Source organism: Rhinolophus hipposideros, assembly GCF_964194185.1.
Source record: "Rhinolophus hipposideros genome assembly, chromosome: 4".
Lineage (NCBI taxonomy): Eukaryota > Metazoa > Chordata > Mammalia > Chiroptera > Rhinolophidae > Rhinolophus > Rhinolophus hipposideros.
The window spans coordinates 22839742-22858789 of record NC_138050.1 but is presented as its reverse complement, the minus strand read 5'-3'; the positions used below and the strand labels follow the sequence as shown (position 1 = coordinate 22858789).

Genomic DNA, 19048 nt, shown 5'->3' with positions numbered 1-19048 from the left:
GTGAATGCTATATGAACCAATGGCTGCAATAGGAAAAGCCAACGAGGACACTTTATATGTCTAACGTCCACAATACTCACCCTCCCTTCCTTCCTATAAATAGGGCCAGAGCTACTAGAAATTAAAATTCAGTGTTGTCTAAGACAACAGACAATAAGTGTACCATCTGTCAGTTACTCCTGTCCATATCTAACCTGTAGAAATATAAAATAATATTTTACTAAATCAAACAACTTTCTTTGAGTTTATTTTTAAAGTAAGATTTATTGTGGACCATGTTTACTGTTAAGTGATTTCATATATGAGTTTCTCCTTTGTTTGCATCATAGCTCTGAAAGAGATAAGCTCATTTCCAGCTCATGAATGAGGGAGGGACCCTGAAGGTTAAGGGATAAGCCCAATTAACATAGCGAGTGACCCAGGCCTCTTACTTCAAGTCCAATACTTTTAGTTCTTCCAGTTTTTATGTGTTTGTTTTCACTGTTCTCCCCAAACAGATATATAGTAGAATTGAATTTCAGAAAGTATTTATCTAAAAATAGATGTTAATAAAGAAAAAAATCAGAAGACTTTTTCAAAATCTCAGAGTTTGTTCTGATAAGGATAAGAGTAGCTTATTTAAGTTACAGAGAACAGAAAAGTGGTTGCCAGAGGTGGGGACTGCAGGATGGGTGAAATAGATGAAGGAGGTCAAAATGTACAAACTTCTAGTTATAAAATAAATAAGGCCTGGGATATAATGTATAACATGGTAACTATAGTTAATAATACTGTATTGCATATTTGAAAATGGCTATGATCATAGATTTTTGAGGTTGTCATCACACACAAAAATAATTTTTTAACTATGTGAGGTTACAAAATAGTAATTACATTTTTTAAAATTTTAAACCACTAAGAAATAATTTTTCATAGCAATTTTGTTGAATTGAACGCTAACATAGTAGTACATGTGTAACATGCATAGCAGATGTTAACTAGACTTATTGTGGTGGTCATTTTGCAGTATACAAATATGGAATCGTTATGTGGTGTACTTCCAACTAATACAATGTTACATGTTAATTATACCTCAATTAAAAATAAAACAGTAGCTTATTTATTTATTTCATGGGCAGATGACAAAATATATATCTGTCATATTACCACAAAGGAAAGCTAGAAATAAACTTATAATAATTATGAGATATTCTATTACATATTGAAAAATTTTTACCTAGGATTACACTTGATCAATTTGAATAATTCTTCAGTCATAGTAATTATCAGATTTTAAGGTAAAACATAAAATGGGAAGATAGAATTAGATTTTTAGCTTGTTTAATGTGGATACTTCAGGGACTGTGAACTGCTACTTCCTGAAACATAACCGATTTGGACTCAAAATTCAAAAGTGAAGTTTTTTGTATCTTTCTTGGAACAAAACTTATGCATTAGTAGTAATGAGAATATTTTCTCACAGCAGAGATTTACTCTATAGCATGCAGCTTTATGAATTTGCTATAACATTATAGCTCGCAGGGAAAAGCCCATCTAAGTGGGTACTGTGGTTTCCCAAGGCATATCTTTCGTTGCCTTGTAAGTAGCAGCAGCAACACACTTCAAAGTGTCCCAATCTACTTTGAATCAAAACCTATTGAATTATAAGTCCCATTTTACAGCTCCTTCAAAAGAAACTTTTGAAAAATCCCCTGGGACAGAAAGAAAAACAAGATAGAGGGGACATAGCCAAAAGCATGCTGAATACTCTCCCATGGTCTTTCGAGCTGCTTTTAACTCTCCAAAGAAATGTGTTTCAAGCTGCCGTATCCTGTTATTGTTCTTGAGACTATAAATTAGTCTTGAGATCTACAATTGCAAATAATGAAAATGTTAATAAAGAGGGCTTTTTCCTCCAAGGAGCTCCATTCACAAGATTTCTTCAGTTTTGGGGTGGTTTCCAAACTTTCTAGAGCCATTCTCCTTGAGTGGGAGCCCCCTCTGAATAACTTTCCCAGACTCAAGAACTTCTCATTCTTTTTATTTTCTCCTAACGTGAAATGCAATCTAATTCCCTTACTCTGTAGAGTCCTATCATTCAGGCAAAACCTATATTTTTGTGGTAGTAGTAGTCATTACACTAATGCTAAATAAAATAAAAATAGCCAATACTTTGTGCTTCTTATGTGCCAGGTTTTGTGCTAAATGTTTTTCATGTATTATCTCGCTCCAGTCTCACCTCAATCATGAGATCAATTTAGCAGGTATTCTCATTTCACAAAAGCAGATACAGCAGCAAAAAGAGCAGCCTAGACTCAATCCAGCTCAAAAGCCTGTGACTTTAATCAATATGCCATAAGGCCACTTTCTTGATGAAAAAAATGTGACATTTAGGTCAAGGATACAGTAAGTGAGTGGCATGTCAGCACTTGATAAATCAACCATTCTCTACCCTCTTACAGATTAGAATCAAATGGCAAAGAATGGAAAATGACTTGCGTGATATCATACAGATGAATGATGTTAGAAGTGAGTGGGTACTGATACTTGTAGCATGCTTTGAGGCTTAGAGGACCCTTCCCACCTAGACTGGGTGCATAGGAAGGCTTTGAGAGAGAGTGGGCAAGGCCCTGAGAAAAGAGTCCTGAGAAGGCAGCCACATTGCCCAAAAAGCATCATCTGTTGATTTCCTTCATTCCACATCCAGAAAGGAGAAAGAATAAAGACCACCCAAGAAATATTTCCCTTTCTCTTTGGTGTAGTCAAACAAAATGTTTAACATAGACAGTCAAGTGTGTTTCAGGACCAGATGTTGTCTAGATTTCCACATGGAATATTTTTATTCTTTTGATGAGGAAGATAAGAAGGAAGTGTTTATCGTTCTCTGCAGCTGAAATCCTACCATATACCTTTACACATATTGCAGCCTCGTCAAGAATTCATTGAGTAAGACAAAATAATTCTAAAACTGAGATAAACTTTAGTATTTCCATTAAAAGAATAAATAGCCATTGAAGGATATTTACTCCAGTTCCTTCATTGGCTTGAATGATTTAATATACAACAAGTTTTATTTGCTAATATTTTTAGACCAGGCTTTGTTTCATCTGGGATGTAAAAGATGTAAAGATGTCTGCCAAATCATAGTTTAAGGACATTCATTGTTAGAACAGATGTCAGCTCATCAAAACCTCCAAACACTAGTGTCTTATAGTAGAGAATAACAGAAAGTCAGCTTTGAGAGGAGGTTAAACAAGGTTGTTAGAAAGCATGTATTAATTACGTTCTGAGTTTCTGAAGTACGATGATACTCAGCCATTTATAGGAGACGAAATTCATCTCAGTACTCATTAGTTTTATCCTGACTCTTCTCGTATTTGTTATATGAATTCACTACTATACTTAACCCCCCAATCTGTCTATGTTAATCACAGTATGACCTTAATATAGATGCTTAAGCTCTACCATGACATTGACACCAAGTTTAACATTTTTCGAAAGTATTATTTTTAGTATTCTGAGAGTTACGAAATAAGTTTCACCTGTTCGAGATTTCACTGAAATCGTAGTCTAGCTATGACTCATCTCCACAGGACTTAATATAATTGAATAAGAGATTAAATTTTATTCAGTGTATTTATTTTATGTGATACTATCATTTTGAAAATGTGACTACCTGAGGTATTCAAGTTAAGCCAGGGTATACTACTGCTGCTCTTCAAAAGTCTTCTAGAAGCATGCCACTGAAACACAGAAGTGAACCAAATATCTGTAAAAACTTAGCTTTTGGTGTGCAAGGGTTACCTTTCAGACAGTTTCAAATGTAATCCTATTGCTGTATTAATTAATAGAGTATGGAGAATGTTTAAAGGATTAAAAATACAATTTCACATTTATAAGTAATTCACATGTGCTGGTCATCATGTGTTCTGAGTCTCATTACATAAATATAATACAATCAGGAAATCTTTCAGAAGATGCAACTTTTAAAACAATTCATACTCTAAGGTACATGAACTCATGATACACAATATACACAGAGTGGCTCTCAGGATGCAAATTCAGAACACATCGTTTTCCAACTTCCAATTTTGTTTTGAAGATGTACATAGTTAAGGGTAGCTGGGTAGGGATAGAGAAAAGGAAGGAAAATTATATTCCTTTTGGGACATGTACAAAACACAAATCATAACAAAAACGATAAATTGAGAGATGTATGAATGTCCTTAAACTATGATTTGGCAGACATCTTTACATCTTGGTATGTGAGGTACCTGAGAAGATGTTTCACATACCGTGTTTCCCCCAAAATAAGACCTAGCCGGACCATCAGCTCTAATGCATCTTTTGGAGCAAAAATTAAGGCCCGGTATTATATTATAAAGACTTATATTATAAAGACTTACATTTACTTACTAGAATAAGACTGGGTCTTATATTAATTTTGCTCCAAAAGACACATTAGAGTTGATGATCTAGCAAGGTCTTATTTTGGGGGAAACACAGTAGTCTCGTGAGTATGAAGTCTCCACAGCTGGATGTGCCTTGCCGGCAGGAAGCTGAGTCCCCCACCTCTGTATCGCCAGGCTATAGAGCAGTAAACCAATTCATACATTTACTCATTCCTTCAGTCCACAAATACCGGGTTAGCAACAATTGTGTATCAATTAGTGAAATATGGACAAGAATGTAGTTCGAAAACTTCTCTCCTGGCCTTTATCTTCTTTCACTTGTTTTGTGTCTTGCTGGCAGATAACTTGTTAATCAAGGTCAGGCCCATGAATGATGGCAGAGAAGGAAATACTCTTACTTACTAATATGGGATTCAGACAAGAAAAGCCAGGAGTAGATGTTATGGCAGAACAATTATTATAGTAGTGATTTTCTTATTTGGCTACTTTTCAGGGATAATCTAGATTTTAATCTCTACTATCTGAGTCTGATTAATTGATACCATCTGACAGAATAATGTGGCAACTCCTGTGACGCTATCTGCTATCACTATCTATTTCTGGTTGGTGTTTACCTACATGGACACTTCGTATGACGACTTCCTCTTATGATCATGAGAAAAATGCTAATAAATCCAGTGACGCATAACTTGCATTAAGAAATATAATCAATTTGTATCAGTGTGTGGATTCAAGCCTGCATTTAAACCTCAACGCATTGTGACTTGTTCTTTTTCCGTTATGTCTGAATACAAGTGTTGGCTGAGCCATTAGGGGCATATATTTATAGGCTATGTTATGCATATAGATAATATGGATTCACCACATTTATAACATTAAATACAAGTATGATTAAGCAGTTTAAATATTTATGATAGGAAATAGTGCAAATTTAGTTGTAATATGAACTTATTGACACATTTTAACTCATTTTGCACAATCCACTCTAAATATAGCAGTTAATGTTTTCTAACATTTAAAAAATGTGCAGTGAGATTTTTAAGATACGTAAATGAATGAAGCAGGCATTAAGATATAGACAGACTAATCATTGCTTGAACATCAGAACGTCTACTATGATGTGACTTTCCAGCAGGTTTATACATAACGCATTATATTTACCGTCTCTGTCCCACAGTGCAGTTCCTACCAGTGTTGTAATAATGATCTGTGTACTTTAGCACTAAAATCCTTCAATACTGAGCTTTGTAGAGTAAACACAAAATTCTTCTTTGCCTGTAGATTGATTACATGTGTTCTCTCCTGACATTTTCTCTGTTGCAGTTTATTATGCTGACCTATCTGTTCATGCTGGCCTGGCTGGGAGTGACGGCTTTCACCTCCCTGCCAGTGTACATGTACTTCAATCTGTGGACCATCTGCCGAAACACTACCTTAGTAGAGGGGGCGAATCTCTGCTTGGACCTTCGTCAGTTTGGTAGGTGGATCTGTAACTGTAAAACAGCACCTCATATTGTTTTCCCTGAAGAGCTGCCTCAAAAATGTTATAAATCACTTTGGAAAGACCGTTACTTCTGCTGCCAAAGAGATAAGTGCATCAGCATATTCCCTTTTAAGACATTCTTTTTAAATTTGAATAAATAGGAATTTAAGACTGATTGGAACTTGATCTACAACATGAACAAACAAACATGAATATCTGAGCAGGCTCTCAGGTTGTATTCCCTCGTTTCGGCAAATTCTACCGTGTTTCTCTGAAACTAAGACCTAGCTGGACAATCAGCTCTAAAGCATCTTTTGGAGCAAAAATTAATATAAGACCCTGTCTTATTTTACTATTATATAGGACCAGGTACATAATATAATATAATATAATGTAATGTAATGTAATGTAATATAATATAATTAACATAACATAACATAACATAACAAACATAACATAACAACATAATAATATAATACTGGGTCTTATATTAATTGTTGCTCCAAAAGACACATTAGAGCTGATTGTCTGGCTAGGTCTTATTTTTGCGGAGAAACGGTAACTGGGATTTCCTTGTCCTGATTCCCTTACACTTTTCCAGACTCAATGTGTTGTCTGCATCCTACTTTCATTCTCCCATGATAAAATAAATGGACTGTGAAGTCTAAAACGAAGCCCGCTTATGCAATATGTTGTCTTCTGAAATAGGACAAACATCTTAGTGTGTAATAAATAGCAGAATCAAAGAATGTTATATAAATAAATCAGCAGTCCTCTTTGGTTATTTTTATTTAGGGCTAACACCTCATGGAACAATAATCGTTTCTTATGTACATATGGGCTTGAAATGTAAAGAACTTATTCTAAATGGTTTATGGATGTTGACTTCTTTAATTCTCACAACAGTTCCGTATGATAGACACTATTATTAAGTTCTTTATAAATGACAGAACTGAGGCCCAGGAGGGTAAACGTCTTACCCAAGGTTATATATCCAGTAAGTGCAAGGGTAAGATTTAAAGGCAGGCTAGCTGCAGTGTCTGTGTTCTTAAATTGAAAGTCCTCTCCTGTTGAAACAAGTACTGAACTACAAATATGGAAACAGAGAGTCCAATATCACCTAACCTATTTGGAATTCTGTTCCATCATTTGTAAACACATAGGAGCTACAGATTTTATAAAAGATATGCAAATCCACATGTTCAAATGGATTTTTTCCCCCCACAGAATAGCTGTTAAAATCTAACGTATTGACTTCTGGAAATGCTGTAACTGGTTTTATCTAATGAGGTTTCCTCATGTTTCAGGCAAGTGGGAAACATTTCACTAGTTGGTATCTGCAGGCCTTGTGGTTCCATGGGTATACTACAGATAGATTGTAGGGAACAATATAACTCTTCTATAGCCAACCAGCTGAGTGTTTTGAAACTATGGCCCACCTACCATCCTGTCAGACGAAGTCCTCAGGTCCCTTTGTCTGATCCAAATGAAAAGCAGGACGATCTGCTCTGTGGACAAAGTTCTTGGCAAGAAGGTAATGAAGGCAATGTGGACAGCTCTTCCACAGGGGAGGTTTTAATCTTGGAATCATGTCCCATGTAAACACAGGAAAAGGAAACCTCAGCAACTGCTGCCAGAGATCACAGGCGAACAGCTGCTTGGAAAACCAAGACTCTGCCTCAGTCCCTCCCCTTCACTGTCTTCCTTTTATTCTGCTGATCCAAAAAATTAAAATTCGAAAGATGTAACTAGTCAGAGAGGGTTTCCAGGTAAAATCCAGGATACCCAGTTCAGTGTGAATTTCAGATAAACAAGCACTATTTTTTTTAGTACAGTATGTCCCATGTATTGCCTGGGACACACTTAGAGTAAGCGTAAAACAGGGCTTTGATCAAAACTGCCCTTGAAACTTAGCACTGTTTCCAAAATAGTTATCAACACTTAGTCCAATTTAAGTTTTCTCCTGGCATGAAAGAAAAGGCACTTTTCAGATGTCATGCAATGTTTTGCATCAGCTAAGAAGGCTTTCTGTTTGCCCTTAACACAGAATGAACTGCCTGGATAGCATTTGTATGCCCTCCAAATAACACGTCCTTAATGAGAATCCTGAATGTACACCAAATTATTATCAAGGGTCATCAGAATTGAAAAGAACCACTCCCCCAAATTTGGAGTACGATCAGTACAGACATGTATTAATGTCATCAAATAAGTAATTGAGTACGGAAGAACATACCTATGAAGCAGTTTCCCTTATTTTTGCAAAGTTGTCTATTAGCATCTAGATGGTATCTTTTCTCTTAGGAGACCAAGGTCTTTACACAACGGGAGCTCTTCACCATGTAATGGCCATTATGCCTGCTTCGTCTCTGCTGCGCATCTCGGTCTTTATTCCACACATGTGATAAGCATACACATTTCAAACAGATCTAGTGGGAAGCAGAGGCCTTACTTCATACAGTTGAGGAATTGAAAGCTGGTTTATTATATTAGGGTTGGCTATATTTCAAAATGAGTCATGAAATCATTTTACTTTTAATTTAAAAGCAATTTTAATTTTTAATGCTTTTATAATTATTTCTGTTGTCCTGCAATTCTATGGGCAATGATTTAATGACATTGAGTGTATTAGATATTTATCCTAGTAAACTCGTTTCATGAAATGTTAAAACTGGTTCCCATAATATCACCTAGATCCAGATTTAAAACTGGGTACGGGGTGGGAAGTCAGGGTTTCAATATTTAAAAGGGTGACGGAGGAGGTTTCAACAAATAGTTGTCATTTAAAGGAAATGAGGGACTTGGGAATATTCTTAGCAGAGGGAAGATCCTGTGCAAAGTTGCTAGGATGATACCACGCCTGGTATCTTCAACAGGCCGCTGAGAGGCCAATGTGGCTGAAGCAGAGTAAGAAAGTAGGGAGAGCAGATTCAGACGACATCTGAGAGGTCCTGGAACGCACACTTATGAGTGAATGACAAGACATTATCCATTAGGGGTTTTTATTCTGAAGAAAGTAGAGAATATTTGCAGGTTTGGGAAGAAGGGAAGCAAGAAGTCACTTACGTTACAGAAAGATCACTCTGGCTGCTGTGTGGCAAACAGACAGGAGCACGAGAAGAAGCAGGAAGGCCATTGAGCACTTGTAGTAACCCCATGTGAAATAGCAGTGGCTCGGACTAAGAGACTAGCAGGAGAGGTGGAAAGAAGTGGTCTGTCTTGGATGTATTTTGAAAATAGGGGCAGCAGAGTGTCCTGATATATTGTCTGTGGGGGTTGAGAGAAAAGGAGGAATTTATTTTTTGACCGAGCAAGTGGGAAGATTGATTTGCTATCAAATGAGATGGGAAAGCCCACTTGCTTGGGAGCGAGGCAGGCAAGGGACGTCAGAAGTGCAGTTGTTTTTTAGATGCTTATTAGAAATCTAAAGAGAGTCATCAAGTAAGAAACTGGATAGGTGAATCTTGATTTCAGGAGAGATATGGGCCTGGCTCTATGGATTTAAGAGTTGTTGATAGCATTTAAAATTTAAAGCTCTGAGACTCAGTGAGATCAGCAAGAGAGAAAGACAGCTGAGGACTAAACCCTGGGAGCTCCAGTGAAATAGGTCCTAGAAAAGAAGAGGAACCAGACAGAGATATTGAGAAGACGCCAATGAAACAAAAACAGAAGACTGCAGATTTTGCAAACCAAATGAAGACAGCATGAAAGAAGAAGGAGTCCTCAACTGCTTCCAATAGTGCTGACTGGCAAGTAAGAGGAGAACTGAGAATTCACCTTTGGTTTTAACAATGTGGAGGTCATTGGTGATCTTTATAAGAAAAATGTCCATGGAGGGTTGGGGAGAAATCTGACTGGAAAGGGTTGAAGTAGAAATAAAAAAGGAATTGCAGACAATGAAGACAGGTAGTACTTTCTAGGAGTTTTGCTATAAATGTGAGTGAAGAAATAGGTAAGGAAATGCATGTCCAGGTTGGTATTCCACATGAATGAAGTCTGTCACAGACCAGGATGGAGAAAGATAGCCTTCACCGGGAAGATTCCTCAGTAATGATAGTTTATTAGACTAATCTCATGGGGGTTCTTCCTCCACTCCACCCCCTTCTTAGAGCCACCTTATCAGAAAGGAAAAGTCACAGAGAAGGATCTCTGCATTTGATGTGCTGCAAGTAGGTTATTTTCTTTTTTAATGAAATAATTGCATAAACTATTGGCAAAGCATGACAGTGGCTTTGTATAGAGGGAGAGCTGATGGTGTACCTCCAGGTTAAGAATGTGTGAATATATACACATATTAAAACTAAATAAAGAGAAACAAGCACTAAAAGCTTAGCTCTTAGTTTGCCCAGAACTTGTATGTGTGTGTTTTTGTTTTTTGTTTTTCATGGATATATGTGTTTATCACTCAATAGTTTTCAAAACAAAATTAAAGACTCATTTTAGGAGAAACTTGATCACTTTTCTAAAATGAGATTTGTGCTTGTTAAAAATGCAATAATCCTGGCACACAGTCATAGATTTGGATTTAACAGTTCTCTACTGGCGTCCAGAAATGCATATTTTTTATAATTTCCATGGTGATTCTGATGCAGTTGATCCATAAATCAATAGGACCAAGGGTAAATAAGGGTGAAATTACAACTTTTTATTTTGCCTTACTGATAGCACTGTTTTCAATATTTGTGGAGTACACTTTCCCTTTTGGGCAAAAGGATTTTATAGATTAACCGAAGTTTTGTGCCAGCAGAATAGATCCAGACTTCAGAACATTCTGGGACATAGCTATGAAAATAATTGTGATGCCTACACCATTGCATTAATGGAGCAAACCAATGAACTCGCCCCAGCTGAATCTGAAGATTCTGGTGGCGAGGTTCAAAGGAATTCAGATTGAAAATGCTTTACATTGCTTGTGGGTTAGACAGTTTTGATCTTCCACTCATAGTTCTATTGATAATTATTATCTAGCAATAAAAGCTGAGGAAGAATTTTTCCATTTTAATATAACATAAATTGTAACTCACTTAGATTTTATCAGCAAGTTTCTTTTTTTCTCATGGGACTCTAAGAAGCATTTATAATGCTAAACTGTAATTTTCTATATGTTGTAGGGATTGTGACAATTGGAGAGGAAAAGAAAATTTGCACCGTCTCTGAGAATTTCCTGAGGATGTGTGAATCTACTGAGGTGAGTATTTTTACAGCCTTTAATTTTGCAGAATTTTAGCTTCATTTTGTTATTTGAAGAATGCATAATTACATCTATATTGAATTTTCCCCTTTTTATTTCAGAGGTAATTTTACTTGCAGTGATGTTATGCAAGGGAACTAGAAAATAAATGTGAAAAAGATGCTCTGCATATTTCAATAAAAATATTATACATATTTTATTTTTTCTAAAAATTATCATTGTGATGAAAGTTGAAAAATTATAGTTATATTTAAAAAGAGATAACATAACCTTATATTGTTATAATATTGCTGAAAACCATCATTATTAATCACAATCTCATCCTTATATTGAAATCATATTAAAATGATGTTGTTGCAAAGATTTAAATGATTTGCAGGAGAAGAGATAGTATAATAATGTTTTTGGAGTAAGTGATTTATCACAGGCTCACTTCCGTTAAAGATCTACAAAGCTCTTATTCATAAGAAGCAGCAAGCTTGATCTCTCTTCTGTTTGTAACCTTGCTTGACACACGTTTTGGTTTTTTGTGGTTTCCTTTGCAGTTGAACATGACCTTCCACTTGTTTATTGTGGCACTTGCTGGAGCTGGGGCAGCAGTTATTGCGATGGTAAGACCTCGAAGCCCTGAGGCTTGGTTTCGCAATTTGATTTTCACAGTTATTTGCTTGTAAAGATGATCCTTTATCTCTAATGTCTGAAGTCCATGTAAATCATATTTACTTTAATATCAATTTATAAAAGGAGAGGCTGAACAATGGGCAAATAAATAAATTAAAAACTAGAAGACTTACCCTAAAGAAATATTATCATTACAACAGAGATAATATTTGGTAATCAGTTTAAGGATTACAACAGTCAATAATAGGGTAACGTTAACAAAATAAGTAAATTCATTAGCATTTAGATATTAGATTACTATTAACATAACAATTATCTCTATAGCATATGTGTATGTATTAGTGTGGTATTCTAAGTAATATAATCAGTTCTTTAACTTACATTATCCTTTTTTCCTCCTTAAATAGGAACATAAAAAAGCCATATGGGGTCACGAAAAAAGGATTAATTTTCTTAAAATAAATCTAGGTAGTATCATGTCATGTCTTTTATATCTAATATCTAATTTTCTTCAGAAATATTAAGAACAAGTCCTTAAAATCAAGTTTTTAGCAAGTTTGGAGGATCTACTATGTGTCAGATCCTGTCTCCTCCTTTGTAACTCACCACAAATTCCGGTTTGCTCAGTGGAATGCCGAATGTTAACAATGAACAAATACTCTGATTATCAGTAATAGCTTTTGCAGCCAAGGTCTTCAGTCCTTATTTTTGTATCATAGAATATAAGTAGCATAGAACTCTAGAATATTCCTACCAATCTCACCAATGTTGTAGCCAATTCAATATGCAAAAATGATGAATTGATTTGGATTTATTTAATTCCTTTCCTTATGGTACCAGTACATTGTCTAATGTATTGGTATAAGGAATACCTTTTAAAAAATAAAAGTTTTGTCTTTTTGCAAAGACTAAGAATGGGAATGATGAGACAATGCTAATATGCTAATGAGCCGTTTCCGCCCAGTTATTTTTAGTGACTTTATACACATTTTTGTATTTAGATCTGAGTCTGTGTTTATTAAAAATGATTATTTTAAACTATCTAACAAAACCAGCTGTGTCAGTGGAAACTGAAACTGAAACTGAGTTTCAGATATTTTGTTAATTTCATGCCATATTCGTTGTTCAACATTTTAGATTTAGTGTAGAAACCTCTAACAGGCATTTCATTTCAGAATGTGAGGTACTTAATAAGATCATGTTGGCTGATTAATTGGAGGGATCACAGTAAAACAGTGAGCAAAGACCTTATATTCTTGACCTAAATTCAAAGCTAAACTATGCCCCAGGGAGTATGCACATGTTCTGGGCAGTGATGTTCCAAATACACATAGTCCTATCAGCCCCTGGCCTGGCTGTCAGAAAAGAGGAAATGTCCGCTCATTTGTGTCACACACACACACTCCTGTGCGATGGATAATTTTTAGGGCATGTGTGTGTTCAAGCATATACATCCATGTATAAGAGTTCTGTCAAAGTACTTCTTGAAAAGAGGTATACAATAAAGCTTTTGTTTGCATTTGTAGCATACGTGTGTGTGTAAAATTTTGTGTAAAGCTGCATACCTTCAGGCATACATTAGTGAAAAGTACCTGTCTAAATGAATAATGTTATTTAAATGTCCTTAAAAATGCCTACTCTGAAATGATTCTATTATCAAAAGATTTTAAGATAATAGAAAGTAGGATGCTATGTATTGCTTAAGGAATCTTTGCTTTGCATAGCTTTAAAGCAGGGAACCCTATGATTTCACTGATATGTGGTATATAAACCAAAAACAACAAAAGAACAAGACAAACAAATGAGAAAGAAAAACTCATAGACACAGACAATAGTTTAGTGGTTACCAGAGGGTAAGGGGTTGGGGGGAGGGAGATGAGGGTAAGGGGGATCAAATATATGGTGATGGAAGGAGAACTGACTCTGGGTGGTGAACACACAATGGGATTTATAGATGATGTAATACAGAATTGTACACCTGAAATTATGTAATTTCATTAACAGTTGTCACCCCAATAAATAAATTAAAAAAATAAATAAATAAAATAAAAATAAATTTTATTTCAGACAGCAAGAGTCTAGAAGATTATTTTTTTAAGTACTAAGCATACTTTTGGATATATAAATATATGAAAATCATAAATTCCTTAAGAAATACATAACGTTAATTTATTAGCTCTGGTCGTAGTTTAGGTCTTAGGCTACAGGGATAATATAACTAGTGCTAGTGTTCCTGGTACTAATGCTACTACCAATATTACTGCTATTAGCTACTATTTCTTTAAAACACACTCTGTGGAAAGTACTGCCAAAGGCTTTATGTACATGAATACATTCAATACTCATAAGACAGTAACGGTCATTAACCTCATCCCAATCTCATTTAACACTCACCATGTAGCTACCATAGTTATTTCCATATGACAGATGAGAAACTTGAGATGAATTCTACTCACCGAAATGTTTAAAACTTCATCTATAATTTAAGGCAAGGATTATAAGAATTTGTACTGAAATTAACATGTGTTTCACTGAATTATGTTTTAGAGATGTTAGAAAGTTCTGTATGCTGACGAAATTCGTCAGTTTGGCATTGCACCAGGCCCCAGTGATTGCTATTTACTTCTGGGGGATGGTAACAAGCCTGATAGCTTGTTTCCCTAAGGCCAGATGAAACATCTGAAGACCTACTGGGAAGCACCAGTGTCTGAATTAGAGTGACATTGAAGTTGAAATAGGAAGCATACATATTTAATAATAACATAAAGTTCATGTTTCCTTACCCTTTAAAAGGAAAGGGTTTGAACATCTAAATATATGGTTATTCATGTGGAAAATATTTTAAATACCTATTCTCCATGGCACTTTTTATTTTCACAGCAACAACAAAAAAAAATACCACATTTGGTTGTGTGCACAAGTTTCATTCAAGCCACATATATACAATGATTAAGCTTTCACTATGAAAATGCCATGGAGTACAAGAATATAACTGATAGCTCCTGATCACATGTAACTTAGATTTCCATTAAACAAAATGCAAAATTTCAGAGGAAATGCAACATTCTGAAAATCGCTTATTCTTATCCATATGCATCTTTTCCCTACATTGTTGTGTCAAAATTGTTTTGTTAATTTTTTCTATCTGTTGACTACCTTAATATACTACAGTTGTCACCATTTAGGATTGACTTTGCATTCTTTATGTCCATCTGTACTTTTCTAGAACCAACCTACCTCCTATCTTTCCACATACTCTTGACTAATCAAAATTTTAGTGTTCTATTATACTAAATTATGGAGAAAAATATTGCCCACCCTTTGAAACTCAGAGAAAGTAAACAATTGACAACTTAGTTTCCCTTTCCTATCCATCCATAGAAATCTATCATTTGGAAAACTGCTTTCTCTCTCCTATCAACCAAGAGGGAGTGAAAGGAAAAAAAGTGATCTCACTGCTAAGTCACTTCAAGTCAAGTCAGAATCTTCATTATTTGAGTAACTGCATTACTCCAGGCAAATCAAGAGCTTCCTTTTGGTACAGGGCACTATTCTAGCTATTGTGAATGTCTACAAATATACAAAATTCATGTGACACAATACTTGCTCCTTTGTAATTAGAATCTAAAGGAAACTGCAAAATTCACTGCATGGAAAATTAACTGGATAATTAGATCCACAGGTTTATTTTGGGATTTCCATGATCCCTCTTCTTATTTCACAGTGGACAATATATCCTTCCATTAATTCAAGTTGACTAGACCCAAACTGTATCTGAGATAGTTTCCGATTATGGATAAGAAAACATAGATACATGGACATGAAATGTAGAATTTTATGGTTTGGGTAAATGAGAGCAGAATGAACAGGAAACATCACATGAAGATTTAGAATCAGTCTTGGATATTCAGAGTTCAAAAAGAAGAAGAAAAAGAGATACCGAAAGATGGGAGCCAAGCAGATGGTGTCCTATCGTTGGAGGAGTGAACAAAGACTATATTTTATTTACACCATTCCTATTAACACAGAAATTTTGATTTCATTTTATTAATGAGCATATAAGTATGTAATTTGAATATTTCTTTCCTGATAGCAAGATATAATGAAGACATTGAACAGACTTCCCATATAAATTATTTCTGTCTTTGATTAGGTTCACTACCTTATGGTTCTCTCTGCCAACTGGGCGTATGTGAAAGATGCCTGCCGGATGCAGAAGTATGAGGACATCAAGTCAAAGGAGGAGCAAGAGCTTCATGACATCCACTCCACCCGCTCCAAAGAGCGGCTCAATGCATACACATAAAACACTCCCATTCTTCTACCATTCAGATGCATTGGTGTTTAACTAAGGGCCATCCAACCATCCAACCTTTTGAGAGATAAAATAAAAGTGCTTCTCATCAATGATATGGAGGGTGACTTATGAATCACCTGAATACAAGTCTTTGTTGTTTAGCACTTAATTTCCTAATTCGTTAAATTGATGTAATCATATCTCTTCTACAAGCTCCTATCCAGTCTTTTTCTTTTTTAAATTTCTCAAACTCATTTAATAATTCTGTAAGATCAACGATACTAACATTGTCAAATGCAGAGATTATTTGATTTTTAACCACTGCCCATGTGTTAGACATAACACCTTTTGCATTATTTCTTATGTTTTGGAAAGAAAAATAGCTTTTTATACTTTTTAGTTTTGATTTCAGTAACTAGTTTAACTACAGGTAACCTTCAAAGGGACCATTGTACATTATGAACAATAGACAGAGATATCACGATGACTCTTCTTAAAATATGGAAATCTTGTCTGAAGATCAGTGGCCACGTATAGGCCCTGGTTAATGTTTTCATCCATCTAAGGTGCAATTTCTAAATTTGTAAGAGTAGGTTAAAAAAAAAAGTGCTTCTTATCTTTGTTAACATTGTACTTTTTCTCGATGTACTGAAGAGGTATTTCCCTCTGATGCCTCATGTTTATGTTATGAGCATGTAGAAACAGTGATGCTAATGCATGGCTCGTTGCCTTTCTCTGATTGTGACGCCAGGCTTACCTTTTAAAGTTTAGTACAGAGACAATTTTAAGGGAAATAACGACTGTGAACTACTGGAGAATGATCTCTCTGTGATTTAAGCAGTGGCTGGATTGGAACTTTTAATATGCTAATATGGAACATTAAGTACCTTTATGAAGGCAGTATATGAAAAAAATAAGCACACTAACCCCTCAGAAGTTGTTTTACCTACTTTAAAAAGTTTTAATGGATTGCACCTCTGTAAACTATTCCTCGAATGTGTATGATATATTTGAAAAGGCTTCCATTAATATAATAGCTTTGCTTGCAGCCTTCCAATCTATGTTGGTTTACCTGTAGTGTTTTTTTAAAGTGTGGTCAGAAGCCACTATACAATGTACCCTTTTGAAGTGTAGTGGTATATTTGTGTTTTTATTTCTAGTAAGTCATTTTAACCAAATGTTCATTCATATTCATTTATAAGAAGTACCTATGTCAAAGGAATACAAAAGAGCAACCAGTATTATTGGACCAAATTTGGTGTTTGTTTTAACCTGGACTCTTTTTTGATTATTTCTAATGCTACAAGAATGCTGTAAAGTGTCTTTTAAAATGATGTCGCCTGACAAGACATTTTTGTCAGTGTATAAAAACTAGGTTGTATTGTGCACTGATTTGACCATTGTGAAATCTTTTCTCAGTGTAAGTGCATTTCTAATAAAATTTATTGAGTGAAACAATCTTTGTACAACGACTAGTCATGCATCATCCATAATTTTACAAGTTCTTGTAGTATGTAGGGATATTACTAGGGTTCTCTGTGGCATGATAATGCATCCGTAGTATTATTTAATTAATTTGGGGTTCTGCTTTTTTTTTTTTTGATTATCTTACTGGTTCAACATTTTTCTGATATATGCAGTATTACAGATATTCAGCGAAAGTATTAATGGGCTTCTTTAAATTCTATATAATAGTGTTTCAGTTCTGTGTCTTAATAGTTTGTGATGATTTTTAAAACTGTCTTTTAAACTTATGTAATGATGTTGACGCTTTTGCCTTTTTTTTTTTCTGGTATTAGAGTTTGTATTTTCACAAAGAGTGCTTTGTAGCAGGCATTACAATTAATCTGTTTTGTACATAAATGTGCCAACAGCTTGATGGTGGCGTTTTTGAAATGTAGAACAAAGTGCTTGCAAACTGTAATAAATACACTTGTGTACTTTGTGTACTTATTATTAGTTTCTGCAGTGTGTTTTGTTTTTTTCTTGTTTTGTTTATTCCTCTTTCCTACGTGTGTGCATCCTTTTCAAATGCAATAAGCACTGTCTCCTTCAGATGCTTATTACTGTAATTGAGCTGCCCTAACACTTCAAAACTCAATGAAAACTTTGTGCATGAACATACCTTATGGGAATGAGAGCTAGGGAGGTGGGGAAACAGTGAAGGATTAAAGGCTTTAGAGGTAATTTCATTTAGTAAATGATCACGATTCCCAAGTTTGCTATTTCCTCACCCAATTTTTATTGTTTTGTGTTTCCTTTAGTGCTTCATAAAGTAAAAGAGAAACAGAAAAGACTAATGCAATTCAGAAGGAAAAATGATTTCTCGATTCGCTTCAAAATATCAAGGTGAGAACAATTAAATGAAAAAAAAAAAAAGCACTTTTTGTTTGTTTTGGAGGTAATTTCTTTGGGCCAAACTAGAAGTGATGTCAATTTAAAAACAACAAAATAGTTACCAATAAAAATTTTACTTTTCATAAGGCCTAAGGATTTATATTATTCTTCAATTATTTATGTATTATTATGAGTGGCAACTTGGAAATTTCATGGATTTAAGTTACAAATATCTACAATATTTATAAGTAGATCTGGACAAAATGTCTTATATTTTAAAAAGTTTTAGAAAGACAGGGTCAGAGAATTGGTAGGAAAACCATGAGTACTGTATGAGGTTTCCTGAAATTCAGGTGAATGCATGTCAAGGAGTAGGGAAGACCAGCTGTATCAAATGCTGCTCAGAAATGAAGTAAGAAGAGGCCAGTGGCTTGCAAGGCCCTAAACAATTCGTTCTCTCATCCCTGATCTCATCCCTCATTTAATCATTTTTCCTTTGTTCATCTACACCGGTGCTATTGCTGCTTCTGGTAAGGATCTTTCCCTACTATTCTGTTTTCCTGGAATGGTTTTTTCATAGATAGCTACAAGACACTCGCTCAACTCTTTCTGGAGATATATATATATATATATATCTATATATTTTTTTTTTTTTTAAATGTTTTATGAAATTTATTGGTGGTGATATTGGTTAATAAAATTGCATAGGTTTCAAGTGTACAATTCTA

General features: G+C 34.9%; 1 protein-coding gene across 2 annotated transcripts in view; it reads left to right on the top strand.

Annotated features, from left to right (window-relative positions):
• The window catches only part of GPM6A (glycoprotein M6A), a 238695-nt gene extending 220758 nt beyond the window's left edge, over window positions 1-17937 (top strand). For both annotated transcript variants that reach the window (XM_081046245.1, XM_081046244.1), the window contains exons 4-7: window positions 5715-5868; window positions 10986-11062; window positions 11611-11676; window positions 15840-17937. In XM_081046245.1, the coding sequence (XP_080902371.1) occupies window positions 5715-5868; window positions 10986-11062; window positions 11611-11676; window positions 15840-15992 (450 nt within the window). In that variant the 3' untranslated portion in view covers window positions 15993-17937. The remainder of the gene's footprint in view (window positions 1-5714; window positions 5869-10985; window positions 11063-11610; window positions 11677-15839) is intronic.
• The last annotated feature ends 1111 nt before the right edge of the window (window positions 17938-19048 follow it).